This window comes from Lissotriton helveticus, chromosome 2_1 (genome assembly GCF_964261635.1).
Source record: "Lissotriton helveticus chromosome 2_1, aLisHel1.1, whole genome shotgun sequence".
Classification (NCBI taxonomy): Eukaryota; Metazoa; Chordata; class Amphibia; order Caudata; family Salamandridae; genus Lissotriton; species Lissotriton helveticus.
The window spans coordinates 825,951,460-825,967,985 of NC_136059.1; the positions used below are offsets into that span (position 1 = coordinate 825,951,460).

Sequence of the window (16,526 nt, forward strand, 5' to 3'; positions counted from 1 at the left end):
TACATTATTGATTTGGACACCCGTATCCCAGGGGGTTTAAATTCTGAAGAGGAATTGGGTTGGCATCTGGGGGAGTAAATATTCTCTAAGGTTTATGAGTAGTGACAACTGTTTTATAACTGACACTAACCACTGATTTTGAGGTATATATAATCTGAGTCTCCTGCAATGAATTCCATATGTTTTTAACTTTTTGTTTGTACGTTTTTTTGTCTTCGTTTGGTATTATGATGCACGGATGGTGCACACAAACCCTGGCCTTAAAGTGTTAAATGTGGTAGGAGTCTGTCTGACTCTATTTTCCTCTTTCTGCTTAGGTATTTATTGTTATGAAGGAGCAGCGCACAAGAAAACGTATGATTATCTACCCACTTGGGATGGAAATGGAACATGATTTTGAACTCTTCCTGTGCCATAAGAAGCGTATCCCCACTTGGGATCATTGCTGACTTAGATGATAGACAGCTTATAACTGAATATCAGTCACCCACGTGGGTGAGAGGACGAGAGTCACATGTATATCAAGCGTACAAATTTAGTTTTATAATAGTGAATATGTTTAAGTCTGTTACTGTTATATTACACTAAACGATGGGCACGGTGAAAACTTGAGTTATTATGGGATAAAGTAATTTGATTGGAACGTTATGATATGCTTCTACATGATTAGATTTGCGGATCGATGATATTATTATTCCAAATTATTAGAACTATTGAATTGTAGTTCTAAATTATGGTATATGATACATGTAAGTTATGATACCAAGTGTATTGTTTATTTGGAACAAATATTAGATTCATGCTCCAAACTAATACACTATTCCAACATGGCCGCCAAAGAGGTTTGTTTGGGTTTAGTCCTATGTTGGTGTTTATACACTGGGAACTTCACGAGACTTTGTTTGTAAAACTTTATTTATGGATTCTTACTCCAGGCACAAATCACCCGTGAGCAAGGCGAGCTGATCGCTGAAACGCGTTGGGTTGTTTTTTCCATTGCTATGATTTATCATGCTGGAAATGAATTGAAATAAATAATCCTTGAACTACAAAGAAGTTTACTGAAGTGGTGATTTACGCTTGGATTGGAGTGCATTGGCGCAATCGTTTGTGCTTGGTGAAATTGGATATATTTGACAGGGAAACCTCTGACACTGTGGTGCACCGCTGTTTCGGCGTCCCGGTTAAATTGGAGGAAGTGGAAACGTATATATATATTTTTTTTTTTCAGCACACTCGCGAAAGATGTGCTGTGAGTGCAGTGGCATAGCCTTACTCACGGTTCCCACCGTCAGGATTAGAATCTGGAAATGTAAAGCACAACATTATATATATATATATATATATATAATGTTGTGCTTTACTTTTCCAGATTCTAATCCTGACGGTGGGAACCGTAAGTAAAGCTATGCCACTGCACTCACAGCACACCTTAGCGAGTGGTCACTCTTTTCTTGAAACTCTTCACTTGCCTTGGTCCTGAAGAAAGCCTCAGTACCTCTGTTGAGGCTGAAACATGTTGACCATTCTATGGGGATAATGAAGACCAACTGTATCTTAGCGATATCCCTGCCTTGTTTTTAACCGTGCCCGAGGACCTCGGGAATAAAATAGCGATTGAGGATCCTAGAGGTACTTTTAAACATTTGGAAACCCAATGATGAAACATGCCACCAACTAGGTTGGTGGGTGAGGGTTCTTCTTAAAAACGTACTGGTTTTTCTCCATTCCTGTGCATGACATTGAGTCATCCTTGTGTCTGGATTCCTTATCGGGTCCGTCCACTTTGTTGTTGATATAATGAAGATCATCCAGGTTGATATTTTCCTGCAAAGTATACTATACCAGCGAGGTAAATATAAATGACATGCATGTCTCTCACACTACTTCATCATACTGGTTGGTGCTGCAGCCCAGCACAAGATACACACCTCTCTGGCCACTCACAGTCAACATTATGACATCAAAATATGTACCACATAGCATGAAAACAAAAACAACCCTGTCGACCCCTCTGTGTAGTATACTATCCATCTGATGATGCTCTTCATTGCCCTCCAATGTGGTATGAAGGGCTATATTACACCGCAGTTATGTGTCCCATGGATAGAGAGCAACTGTTAATTATCTCCAGCTACAATTATTATGGAAATAACTATTGTTAGATTGCTTCTGTGCTGGATGTTTTAGATTGTTGTACAGCAATCTCAGCGGTGTCAATTTTGCACACCTGCTTAAGAGTTTCCAGTCTGTTCAGACGTTCTGGCAATACAATATAGTCCAGTAGATAAGGAGCGCTAGAAATTGTTTATTTACATTATTTGCTTCTTAATCAATTTGCTGTGCAATGTGGGAAGACCATAACGCATTCCGAAGACTGTCATTAGACTACAGAAGGTTGTGCAGCCCAGATATCCGTGATACTTCAGACATGCCACAATGGTATCTAGAGGTTAACTTAAAAAGAAATGGCAATCCTTGAGATAGTGTTCTTGGATTTTATAGGCCCAGAATGCCCCAATAGGCAAGCACTCAAATACGGTTTACTTTGGAAAATAGCTAGCATGTTTTATATGTTACTGCAAATGCTAATGTTCCACTTTTCGTCCATAATCATACCATTGGAAAGCTTGTTAAATGAGTTTCATTTTACAATATAAATGGATGAGTTAGTTCTTGTGTTTGATTAAAAAAAAGAAAAACGAAACTGTCCGAGAGGGCTCTTAGAACCACTGTATTTGCAGCCTAAACAGACGTAATGTGTTGTTGTTCCGTTTTTCTACTGCCAGTAGTGTAATAAATGCTATGCACTAAAAAGCTACATATTCTTCTTTTTCATATGTGGTTGGTTAGGCAAACCGGAACTGCATCGCAATAGCATCCAGCCATGACATCCAAGAACTGGATGTGTCTGGAATCCTTGCTACGCACATCTATACCTGGGCTGATGATGAAATGGAGACGGAGACGAAGGGGTACGTTTCAATATTTTCTCTACACTGTTGTAATACAAATATAATTCAGAGAGCTGGACTCTTTTTCTCACATAAAATATGACCGTTTATCTTTAGGGCTGATGATTTCTTGGTTATACATACTCGTGATGATCTGCCTTCAGTTCAAGCTAGTACACCTTATACTCACAGCAATCCTGGTACTCCTATCAACATGCCATGGCTTGGAGGCCTACAGACAGGCAGAGGTGCTTCTGTGGTAAGCAGATTCTTTGAGATCGTTTTGGCGTCTTATTTATTGGATACATTTGCTTATGAGGTTATTTGAGAAATCAAGTATTTCTAAAACGTGTTCAGTGTTCATTCTGAATGGCTTAGATCAAGTCAGAGTCCTCAAATTTATGTCTGGCAGTTATATTTTCTAATTTCTCACCGAAACTGGGCAGGAGAAATGATATGTTGTAGTCAGACCTTTTCAAATTGTTTTGCTACTTCCAAATATACTAGTTACAGTAATTGCATATTATAAACCTTAGCTTTCAATGTTTACTTTACTAGTCAATTTCTGTGTTTAATAGCTGTTAATGTTACCAGTTATTTCAATTTTTCTTGGGTGTAAATGTTTCTGGTTGCATGGAATAATAATTAAAACCTTGAGTTGCTATGTGAAGCAGTCGCAGACTCTAATACTTCTGATCGTTGCCTTCGAAGTCTAGGACTCTATTTAGTCTTGTAACTAAGTAGTGGGCGCACTAGACATGTTCTGTTGCTCCCACTTTCAGCCTTTTGCACAATCGTGATAATCTAAAGAATTGTAGAACATTTATGTGTGATCACACTTTACAAACTTGTTACCTGTAGGCAATTTATATCATCTCTATCCCATAAGGTATGCATGCTTGCAATACTTGCTGAAATAGACGTTACAAGAGAAGACTGAGCTTTGGAATTACTTTGATGCCACCATATTGTGGCCTAAACAGGCCTAGAGTTGAAAGGTGTTGCTTTTGATTTGGGACAGTTCTACAAATCTTTTGAGCTAGTGCCTGGTAGGTGTGAAAGTAGCTGATGATCGCTTGCCTGAAGAGGTTTAGAGGTTAGGGGAACTCTTCTATGGATAAAGGCAATGAGTGCTTGTGATGCTGATGACATTGTGTATGTGAGGAAATACAGTGAGATCTGTGATACAGACTTAGGAGTATTTGATGGCTCTCACACTAATTACACGTGGACTGTTGCTCTGTTATATGTAATATATGCAGAGGAGGTCTGCTATAACTCGGGGGGTTGACCTTAGAGTGGGGTTGGAGGTGCACTTAACTTACCTACAAGTTGCATCTTTGACGTTTTGTTGGACCAGGATGGTCCTGAAGCTAGCCAAAGCTTTGCAGATTCATCTCAGCAGAGCCTTGTAACCCAGAAGGATCTTTTTCATGGCAGTCACACTAATGAAAGAAATAAAGTGGAACTACTTTGCCCCAAGTTATCTGAAAAGAAAATGACTATATGGCCAGGCAAGTGTGGCAACACTGGGAGGATCAAGCAGCAACTGTGGCAGAGGCACTTGAATCATGAGAAAGGGCTAGTGTGAAGGTCTTACTTTGATTGGGAAATGCACAGAGCAGATACATAACAAATGTGTTAACGGTTGGCCAAAATAAAAGTGAGCGGTGAAACCAGACATCTAAATATTTAAACTAGTAGCGCAGTATTTTTGTGTAAAAGGGTTAAATCAGTAAATGGAGGAAAAGAATTGAAAACGGCAAAGATAGTGGAGCAAGCAATGACAGTACAATATTGCTCCAGAAATAGAAAGATGTTGAATGGGTGAGTGAAGGTTACTAAAAAGAGAAAAAAACAATTTGAGGACAATTGGCACTAAAATGTGAGACACGGAAGAAGTAAATCACGTCACAAAGTATGTCTTCAGGACAACTAAAGTCATTAGTGTCTGTAGGATGCTGGCTTAGTACATGGTGCACACTTATTTAAGTGATGCACCTTGCACTAATCCAGGCAAACCCTTTTGGTGATTTTAGTAGTCTTTGATAACCATAGAAAGCTCCCAAAGTGGTAGCTGTGGAGAGCAGCCCTCAGGCTCACCTTGAAGGAGTGTTAAGCAGCTTATTTTACCAGTTTAATCATGTAGTGTAGTTTATCGAAAATGAACCACAGTGTATTTATAAAAATGTTTATTTATTACACAACACTCAATAAAAAAATAAAAAAGAGGCACAGGGTCAAGACTGATTTGCATATTGCCATGTCTGAACTGGGGTGGCTTGGTGAGCAAAATAACGATGGATTAAACCCAGATCTGTGACTGGGGGTGAATGTTTTGCCATTATGCAACATTCCGTCCATCATCTTGTGTGTTTTGCTGTTCACGCTATGTGGGAAGGGTATGCCCAGACGTGGGTCCCGTGCTCACTAAGCCACTGGAGTCAAGCTATCCAGGCTGAAGACGGCTGATAGCCAGAAACCGGTCCTAGGATGCTTGATTCCAGTCCGGGGAAGACATGGCTTGACAGTTCGGGCTGGACTGTTCCCATGAGGCACAGGGTCAAGACTGATTTGCATATTGCCATGTCTGAACTGGGGTGGCTTGTGAGCAAAATAACGATGGATTAAACCCAGATCTGTGACTGGGGGTGAATGTTTTGCCATTGTGCAACATTCCGTTCATCATCTTGTGTGTTTTGCGCAACACTCAATAACACATTGGTATATCTCCTACCCGGTGATATCAACACAACTACACAACAGTTCTTCAATTGCAATCAGGTAAGTAAGCACAAAACACAGAGGTCTACAGGGGGAGACCAAACTATATACTACAAATGTGAACTGCGACCGAAGTCAGAACTTTGACCAGGAGACTCACAGGAGCTAGGCACTCAAGGAACCACCCAAGGTAAGTGTCCAGGAACCCCACGGAGGCTGTGTGCAGAGGGGAGAAACAGCTGTGTGTCCAATAGGAGTCAACAGTAAAGTCGTGGTTGCTCTTTTTAAGAAAAAGGAGCCTTCCCAGTGGACCCTGAAGAAACCCTGTGTAAGACAGAAGGTTGGAGAGTCACTCTACCCATGGATACCCCAGGAACCAGGATACTTATACCAGGGAAACCGGGTGCATAGGTGTGATGTTGCGTAAGAAACCTGCCGTAGATCACAATGGAGGACTTAGAAGAAGATGGTTTTTTTGGGGTGGGGGGTTTATACAGCGCGAACTCGAAGGTATCAGAGTACTTTACATGAGCACCAGGTACGTTACAGTCAGACACATTCATTTTTTGTTAGGCTCAGGAAGATTCGGTGATTTGCCCAGAATCATAGGATGCTGAGTTTCCCTGCTGAGTCTAAAACCCGGTTCCCAGACTTGTAGGTCGTTCGCTCTAGCCATTTGACCACATTCTCTCGAAGAGAACCTGTAAGCAGAGGGGACAGAGTCTGTACCACTTGGAGGTTATCAGGATGCAAGGAAGAGTAGCCCACCGGACAGTTCAGAAGTGTTGACAGTGACCGTGTGGCTGCAGCTGCGAGGACCAGGCGAAGCTGAGGAAGACCAGGAGTCGTGCACAAGCTGTCCCATGTCGGAAGTTGAAGACCAGGGGGGCAGTGTCCGGCGGTAGCACCAACAAGCCTTGGTAGCTGCTACTCGCGTGGAGAGCGCAGAAGGAGCAATGTTGGGACCAGCAAGATCCAAAGGACTCACCACAAGCAGGAGAGTCAAAGCAGACCCCATAGCAAGCAGGGAAGCCAGCTGCAGCAGGGACGGACCCTCAGAATGACCCACAGGGCAAAGGCACAGGAGTCGCAAGAGCACTTTGAGTAGCTCACCAAGAAGGAAGGCCCAGGGTGCAGATAATGCGGTGAGGAAGCTGTACTTGGCAGGAAGAGATGCTGGAACTTCTTGTACCCTAAAGATCTCTAGAGAGCAGACCCAGCAAGCCTTGGCAACGGCAAGTTGACATGGTGCTCAGGGGTTTGGTCCCAGCGGTTCCAACGAGGGACACTGGCCTCAAACTTGCAGAGAGAACAGGTCAGTCCTCGAGGGAATTGCAAAACTACCACCTGTGTTGCTGAGCCTTTCGAAGTCTGTGGGACATCCGGAGAAGCAGACCGGTCAACTTTGTTGCAGTGCCTGCAGATGCTGGGGGTGACTTCTTCACTCCAAGGGAAATTACTTCGGGTGTCCTTGATGCCCACAGGTCTGTTGAAGATTCTGGAAGGAGCACTGAGACAGACGATAAAGAAGACTTGCAGAACAGTGAGACCAGGAGCAGCATGAGTGTTCTTTGATTCAGTCTCGGTTCCAGGCAAAGTTCAAGTGTCTAGACGGTCGAAGAGTGACATGATTTCAGACTTATCTTGTCCCACAACAAACCTTTGGAACCACCCACAGGTAAGCCCTTAAGTACCCTAGGGAAAGGGTTGGAACAACTCAGGGGTCCCAGATGAGGGGCTTGACAGAAGGGAGGATACTCCCATGTCCTTTGTACAGTTTTGCGCCAGAGCGGGAGCCAAGGGCACCAAATGTGCTGTTCGAAGCAGTCTGGTGGCTCTGGCAAGCACCCCACCTCAGCCCAATACACGAAGTCCTGTCTGAAATGTGGTCACACCTCCCTGTGACAGGAAACCTATTGTTACACATTCCCCTGTCCAAGCGTGGCTCATCAGCAGGAGGGCAGAATCATGTCTGTGGTTGGCAGCAGCACAAGCTTGCTGTCGGACCCTGAAAGGCTGTTACCGGTAGTACAGGTGGGTAACCCAAGGTAGCCCCCCAGTACATGGGATTATACTTCCAACACTGGAATTGGTGTTGGGGTATGATTCCAACAAGTTGGATACCAAACATGACCTGGTTTGGTGCAACCACTTTATAGTTAAACATCTCGTAATGACTGATGTCCATTATATGTATTAAAATGTCTGACCGTACTCACAGAGCCTAATGAATCAATTCCGGGGTTTGTAGGGGTATCCTGCTGATGCAGTGCCACCCTCACACTTATAACAAAGCACCCTGCCACAGGAAGGAAGAGCCTGGCATAGGGGTGACTTATAGGTTTTAAGTGACCTCGGATATAAGGAAACGTATCTTTCGTGTGAGGTGCAAATATCTACTCACACAGGCTACAATGGCCGTTGGCTGTTTAATTGGACACCCATGGGTGGAACAATACATGCAGCAGCCCATGGGAGACCCCTGGTGTACCAATGACCTTTGTACCTCATTACCACATACTAGGGACTTACAATGGTATACCAGTAGCTAATTGTGGACGTACAGTAGTACTTGACATGGTCAATTTAGGGAGAAAGCACAGTGAGTGGGGTCCTGATTAGCACGATCCAGGTCAGACTAGTAAAAAAACACACTGACACCAGGCAAAAAGTGGGGGTAACAATGTAAGAAGTATTCTGCCTTCTTACAGTGTCCCAACAGACTTAAAAAAGGTAGTCAAATGCACATGCATGGCAAACGACGGATCCTCCGACAGTAGCTGCATGGCTACGCGACTTGGACTGGTGCTGTGGGGCACAACGGGTGGTGTATCAAAGCCGGGGATGCCCTCAGAAGTGGGGGAAAATATGGGGACTGTGGAACGTGCTATATTGCTTGAAAATTGTCAACTTGCGACCTCCTCTCTACAACTGTATGATTGTTTGTTTATAACTGAAGCTTTTTTATCGAGATAATAAAAAGAAAAAAAAAAGAAAAAGTGGTCAAACCAACCCAAAATGTAAACAAAGTCACAGTTTAATTGATACTCAAGCCTGTGTATTAAAAGAGGGGTGGGAATGTGGAAAATGTTAAAATGACATAGGTCCTGAGTAAAACAAGAAATAAAAAGATGTATTTCTAATATCTTTTTAATGTAAAAGATTGTTTGAGGCATGTGAGCTGTAGATCACATGCTTTGCATACTCCTGCCATCTAGTGTTGGGTCTGGATGTTTGCACTTCGAAGGAGTCTTTCCAGTCACGAGGTAGATGACTCCTCATTTCGGTGATAGTGCGCATGGGCACCGACTCCATTGTTAGATTGTTTTTTTCCACCATCAGGTTCGGCCTTGAATTGCTGTGCACCTGTTCAACACCGTTTCTCCGATTCCCCTCGGTGCGCGATCCACTTACCCTCGACGGTATTGTATTCAATCGTGTTTCCCATTCTTTGTGTATCGTATCAACTCATGGTTGGGTCAGCTCGCAGTCAATGGAACGGACTCCATTTAAATTCTGTCCCGGGTGCCAAGCCAAGTACCCGTGTACCGACTCCCACAAAGTCTGCAACTTGTGTTTGTCTTCGGAACACAACGAACAAGACTGTGACGTTTGCCGATCCTTCCGATCCAAGAAAACGGTCTGAGAGGTCGGGCTTGACGTCACGAAATGTATCAACAACATAGCTGCTCTGCTTTGGATCTCTTCGGAGAAGATTCCGGCCACAATGTCTTTGATTCATAAAGGGGGTGGTGATGGACAGAGTATCTGAATTAAGCAGAACACTCCTACCCAGTCAAAAGATCAGGGCTTGATCCATCACCGTTTTTTAGCTCACTGCACCATCCCAGCTCATTTTAGCTCATTGCACCATCCCAGTTTCAGAACCTGGCTGTATGCAAATTAGTCTGTTCCTGTCCCAGTGCATGATGGGAACAGGGCAAACCAAACTACAAAAGCCAATTCTTACACTGGGAAGGAAACAAGCTTCCGGGGACCGGTTTCTGGCATTACAGCCGTCTTCGGCCCGGCTTGCTTGAATCCTGATGGTGCAATGAGCAAGGGACTCATGTCTGAGTATACCCTTCCACGCTTAGGGTGGACAAAATTATTAACAACAAGGGGTGGTGAGGGACAGAGTCTCTGAATTAAGCAGAATACTCTCACCCAGTCAAGAGATCAGGGCTACATCCAACACCGTTTTTTAGCTCATTGCACCATCCCAGTTTCAGAACCTGGCTGTATGCAAATTAGTCTGTTCTTGTCCCAGTGCATGATGGGAACAGGGCAAACCAAACTACAAAAGCCAATTCTTACACTGGGAAGGAAACAAGCTTCCGGGGACCGGTTTCTGGCATTACAGCCGTCTTCGGCCCGGCTTGCTTGAATCCTGATGGTGCAATGAGCAAGGGACTCATGTCTGAGTATACCCTTCCACGCTTAGGGTGGACAAAATTATTAACAACAAGGGGTGGTGAGGGACAGAGTCTCTGAATTAAGCAGAATACTCTCACCCAGTCAAGAGATCAGGGCTAGATCCAACACCGTTTTTTAGCTCATTGCACCATCCCAGTTTCAGAACCTGGCTGTATGCAAATTAGTCTGTTCCTGTCCCAGTGCATGATGGGAACAGGGCAAACCAAACTACAAAAGCCAATTCTTACACTGGGAAGGAAACAAGCTTCCGGGGACCGGTTTCTGGCATTACAGCCGTCTTCGGCCCGGCTTGCTTGAATCCTGATGGTGCAATGAGCAAGGGACTCATGTCTGAGTATACCCTTCCACGCTTAGGGTGGACAAAATTATTAACAACAAGGGGTGGTGAGGGACAGAGTCTCTGAATTAAGCAGAATACTCTCACCCAGTCAAGAGATCAGGGCTAGATCCAACACCGTTTTTTAGCTCATTGCACCATCCCAGTTTCAGAACCTGGCTGTATGCAAATTAGTCTGTTCCTGTCCCAGTGCATGATGGGAACAGGGCAAACCAAACTACAAAAGCCAATTCTTACACTGGGAAGGAAACAAGCTTCCGGGGACCGGTTTCTGGCATTACAGCCGTCTTCGGCCCGGCTTGCTTGAATCCTGATGGTGCAATGAGCAAGGGACTCATGTCTGAGTATACCCTTCCACGCTTAGGGTGGACAAAATTATTAACAACAAGGGGTGGTGAGGGACAGAGTCTCTGAATTAAGCAGAATACTCTCACCCAGTCAAGAGATCAGGGCTAGATCCAACACCGTTTTTTAGCTCATTGCACCATCCCAGTTTCAGAACCTGGCTGTATGCAAATTAGTCTGTTCCTGTCCCAGTGCATGATGGGAACAGGGCAAACCAAACTACAAAAGCCAATTCTTACACTGGGAAGGAAACAAGCTTCCGGGGACCGGTTTCTGGCATTACAGCCGTCTTCGGCCCGGCTTGCTTGAATCCTGATGGTGCAATGAGCAAGGGACTCATGTCTGAGTATACCCTTCCACGCTTAGGGTGGACAAAATTATTAACAACAAGGGGTGGTGAGGGACAGAGTCTCTGAATTAAGCAGAATACTCTCACCCAGTCAAGAGATCAGGGCTAGATCCAACACCGTTTTTTAGCTCATTGCACCATCCCAGTTTCAGAACCTGGCTGTATGCAAATTAGTCTGTTCCTGTCCCAGTGCATGATGGGAACAGGGCAAACCAAACTACAAAAGCCAATTCTTACACTGGGAAGGAAACAAGCTTCCGGGGACCGGTTTCTGGCATTACAGCCGTCTTCGGCCCGGCTTGCTTGAATCCTGATGGTGCAATAAGCAAGGGACTCATGTCTGAGTATACCCTTCCACGCTTAGGGTGGACAAAATTATTAACAACAAGGGGTGGTGAGGGACAGAGTCTCTGAATTAAGCAGAATACTCTCACCCAGTCAAGAGATCAGGGCTAGATCCAACACCGTTTTTTAGCTCATTGCACCATCCCAGTTTCAGAACCTGGCTGTATGCAAATGAGTCTGTTCCTGTCCCAGTGCATGATGGGAACAGGGCAAACCAAACTAGAGAAGCCAATTCTTACACTGGGAAGGAAACAAGCTTCCGGGGACCGGTTTCTGGCATTACAGCCGTCTTCGGCCCGGCTTGCTTGAATCCTGATGGTGCAATGAGCAAGGGACTCATGTCTGAGTATACCCTTCCACGCTTAGGGTGGACAAAATTAATTAACAACAAGGGGTGGTGAGGAACAGAGTCTCTGAATTAAGCAGAATACTCTCACCCAGTCAAGAGATCAGGGCTAGATCCAACACCGTTTTTTAGCTCATTGCACCATCCCAGTTTCAGAACCTGGCTGTATGCAAATTAGTCTGTTCCTGTCCCAGTGCATGATGGGAACAGGGCAAACCAAACTACAAAAGCCAATTCTTACACTGGGAAGGAAACAAGCTTCCGGGGACCGGTTTCTGGCATTACAGCCGTCTTTGGCCCGGCTTGCTTGAATCCTGTTGGTGCAATGAGCAAGGGACTCATGTCTGAGTATACCCTTCCACGCTTAGGGTGGACAAAATTATTAACAACAACAACAACACTGCACCATCAGGATTCAAGCAAGCCGGGCCGAAGACGGCTGTAATGCCAGAAACCGGTCCCCGGAAGCTTGTTTCCTTCCCAGTGTAAGAATTGGCTTGGTAGTTTGGTCTGCCCTGTTCCCATGATGCACTGGGCCAGGGTCAGACTAATTTGCATGTAGCCAGGTTCTGAAACTGGGATGGTGCAATGAGCTAAAAAACGGTGTTGGATCTAGCCCTGATCTCTTGACTGGGTGAGAGTATTCTGCTTAATTCAGAGACTCTGTCCCTCACCACCCCTTGTTGTTCACAATGTCTTTGACCTGTAAGGAGCCAAAGAAGAAGACAAAGACATTTCCCTGTCAGAAGCCGACTCTGACATGGAAGAAGACATTCCACAGGGTCAACGTACCGTGAGTACTGTTGCTCCCTTGCCCCAAACTCTGCCAAATAAAAAGGTTCTGGTGCCTCCTCTGCCTTTGAGGCCAATGCCAAAACATTCAGCACCCAAACGCGTTCTCGTGACAATCCCTTCGATGTCAAAACTGAAAACATCTTCGGATATGAAAACTATGGCACCGAAAACACGGGCTCCAAAAATTTAGACACCAAAAGAGAGAACAGCTCCAAATCCACCAAGGGAACATTAATCCTAAAACTTGACATATTCATGCAAAATTGCCAGTTAAACGCAAGCCAGAACCCAAGGAGACTTACCACATTCCTCTTAAAATAAAAAGGGTTGGTACTAACCCTTCTCCTCCTCCTCTATCACCTTCCTCCCCACCTGACCCAAATTTGCTTATAAGACCCACAAATTCACCACAATCACGTGACAACCAGGATGAAGGGGATGGAGCAGATGACAATAGTCCTGATCCTTGGAATGATTACAATACGGATCCAAACATGGACAATGACCCAGACTTATGCTTTTCAAAACCCTCTCCACCAGATGATAATGTAGGGTACATGGAATTATTAAATAGAGCTGCTCAATATCATGGAGTTCAGCTTCACATAGAGTCTCTTGAGGAAGATTTTCTGTTTGAAACTTTAAGCCCGTCACAAAAAAAACACTCAAACGCTACTCATGCTTAAGGGTATGCTTAAACATGTAGACGACATTTTTAAAGATACTGTGCGTGCAAGAATCCTTACATCAAGGGTAGCCAAAAAATATAAACCAGCATCTACAGAACCAGTTTACCTCAAGGGTCAATTACCACTAGACTCCATAGTAGTTTCTAACGACCGTAAACGGGCAAACTCACAGATGTCAGGAGATGCCCCTCCTCCATACAAGGAATCTAAATTGATAGATGCCTCTGGGAAAAGAGTAGCTGTGCAAGCTGCGAATCACTGGCGTATTGCCAATACCCAGGCTCTCTTAGCCAGATATGATAGAGCGCATTGTGTCGAATTGGAGCCATTGCTCTAATATTTACCAGACGAACAGAAGGCCAAGGCACACGATCTAGTTCAGGAAAGGAAACTGATTTCTAACACCTCCATTAGATGCACTGGAGACCCGGCTGACACTTTGCTCGCGCAGTTAACACCATTTTCTTGCTTAGCGGACATGCCTGGCTCCGAATTTCAGGGTTTAAGCCCAAAGTCCAGGCTTTTATTTTAAATATACCCTTTGACAAAAAGTATCTATTTGGTCCTGTGGTAGACACTTCCTTAGAGAAGACGAAAAAGGATACAGATGTGGCTAAATCCATGGGAGCTCGGCAGTCCCCATCCAATCAAGGGTCTGGCGTGTACTCCCTATATTTTCTCATACCCAAAAAGGATGTCTCTCTCAGGCCTATACTGGATCTCAGAGAGCTAAATTAATATATTCATTCAGATCACTTTCACATGGTGACACTACAACAAGTGCTCCCACTCCTACAGCAAAGTGACTTTATGTCTACTATAGACTTAAAGGATGCATACTTCCATATTCCGATGCATCCTGCTCATCGCAAATACCTCAGGTTTGTGGTAGCGGGACAACATTACCATTTCAAAATGCTTTCATTCGGAGTCACCACTGCTTCAAGAGTATTCCCCAAATGCATGGCAGTAGTCGCTGCTCACCTATGAAGACAACATATTCATGTCTTCCCATACTTGGACGATTGGCTCATCGAAGCCAGTTTTCACCCAAAGTGTCTCCAGCACACTCAAATAACAGTACAATTATTGCACGATCTGGGGTTCACGATGTTAAAGTTGCATTTCCGACCCTCCAACACGCAAACATACTTGGGAGCCACTCTCAATACTCTAAAAGCTCTAGCCTTTCTCTGTGCAGCCAGGATCCACAATATTCAGGCTCTAGTATCACAGTTTCAACCCAATCAGTCATTACCAGCTCAGGTGTTTATGCAACTACTGGGAATGATGGCGTCTTGCATCATGATAGTTCCCCATGCGAGACTTCAACTTCGTCCTCTTCAGGAATGTTTAGCACGTCAGTGGAATGAGTCTCAGGGTCAATTGTTAGATATAGTGTTGGTGGACGGCTGCACCCATCGCTCTCTGCAGTAGTGGAATCCACAAAACCTGTCCAAAGGACGGCCCTTCTTCGACCCAGTTCCACAGACAGTACTAACAGTGTACGCATTGCTCTCCGGTTGGGGAGCTCTTCTTCAAACTCACACAATTCAAGGTTTATGGAGTCTAAAGCAAAAGCAACTTAACATAAATCATCTAGAGCTGCCATCAGTATTTCTAGCGCTCAAAACATTCCAGACTCACCTGGTAGGCAAAACTGTCTTGATGCATACAGAAACCGGAGGGACATACTCTCTCCATCTGTCATTACTGGCACAAGTCATCTGGATGGGCCATACATCACAAAATCTATCTCCTGGCGGATTACCTCCAAGGAGTAAACAATCAGATCACAGATCTTCTCAGCAGGTAGAGACAACAGATTCATAAGTGGGTACTTTACCCTCAAGCTCTCCTCCCATTCTTTCAAATGTGGGGTTTCCCACAGATAGATCTGTTCGCAACACACCAAAATGCACAATGTCCAAACTTTGCCTCCAGGTATCCACACCCATTGTCCAAAGGCAATGCACTATGTATGAACTGGTCATGGTTATTTACTTACACTTTTCTGCCTCTCCCACTCATTACACCAGTGGTTCGGAAGCTCCGACAAACATCCCTCACACTGATCGTAGTAGCTCCACATGGGCCTGTCAACCTTAGTTCACTACCCTGCTGGAGCTCTCAGTAGTTCCTCATAAAAAACTACATCTCAAACCCAGTCGCCTCACACAGACCCATGAGGAGATAAAACATCCAGATCCCAAAGAACTCAACTCAGCGATCTGGCACCTGAAATCATAGTGTTTGGCTATCTCAACCTTCCGCCAGATATCATGAAAGAGGCCCAAAGGCCTACTACAAGACCTTGCTACGCAGCTAAATGGAAGCGGTTTGTTATATATTGTAAAAACAACCATATCAATCCTCTAGATGCTTCCAGTCAAAATATAATTTGTTACTTACTACACTTGCAGCAGTCAGGATTAGCTTACACATCCATACGCGTACATCTTCCTGCAATAGCTGCATACCTTCAAAACAGACAGCATCTGTCCTTTTTCAGGGTACCCATTATCAAGGCTTTTATGGAAGGACTCGAGTTATTCCACCAAGATTCCCACCTGCTCCAGTGTGGAATCTTAACATTGTCCTTACCAGACTAATGGGTCCGCCCTTCGTGCCATTGCACAAATGTGAACTGCAATTTCTCACTTGGAAAGTTGCTTTCCTCATTGCGATTACATCACTGAGGAGAGTGGGTGAGCTTCAGGCATTAACCATAGAGGAACCATTTTGTCAAGTCCACCAAAACAAAGTGATCCTTTGCACTAACCACAAATTCCTACCCAAAGTAGTATCTGCCTTTCACATCAGTCAATCTGTTGAGTTGCCTGTGTTCTTTCCTCAACCAGATTCAGTGGCAGAACGAGCTTTACACATGTTAGATGTTAAACCAGTATTATTGTATTACATAGATAGACAAAAACATTTAAAACAACTAAACAACTTTTTGTGGCTTTTGCTCCACCGCACTAAGGCAATCCTATTTCTAAATGTAGGACTACATATGAGACCTCAGCAATGTCTAGTAGATCAATGGTCTCAGAGATGTGATGATTGGGACGACAAACTACTGTGATAGTGGTAAAATCATTACTGTGTCATTGTGTTGCATAAAAAGTACTTGAATCTGGAAATTCCATTGCAGCTAGAGCATACACTTCATAAAGTTGTCAAAAATGTCACACTATCAGGG

The 16,526-nt window shown here is 44.3% G+C and overlaps 1 protein-coding gene across 4 annotated transcripts in view; it reads left to right on the forward strand.

Annotated features, from left to right (window-relative positions):
* Positions 1–16,526, forward strand: part of DMXL1 (Dmx like 1) — a 2,287,446-nt gene that overhangs the window by 2,005,280 nt on the left and 265,640 nt on the right. For all 4 annotated transcript variants that reach the window (XM_078675553.1, XM_078675555.1, XM_078675552.1 and 1 more), the window contains 2 exons: positions 2,854–2,975; positions 3,072–3,213. In XM_078675553.1, coding sequence (XP_078531679.1) covers positions 2,854–2,975; positions 3,072–3,213 — 264 coding nt within the window. The remainder of the gene's footprint in view (positions 1–2,853; positions 2,976–3,071; positions 3,214–16,526) is intronic.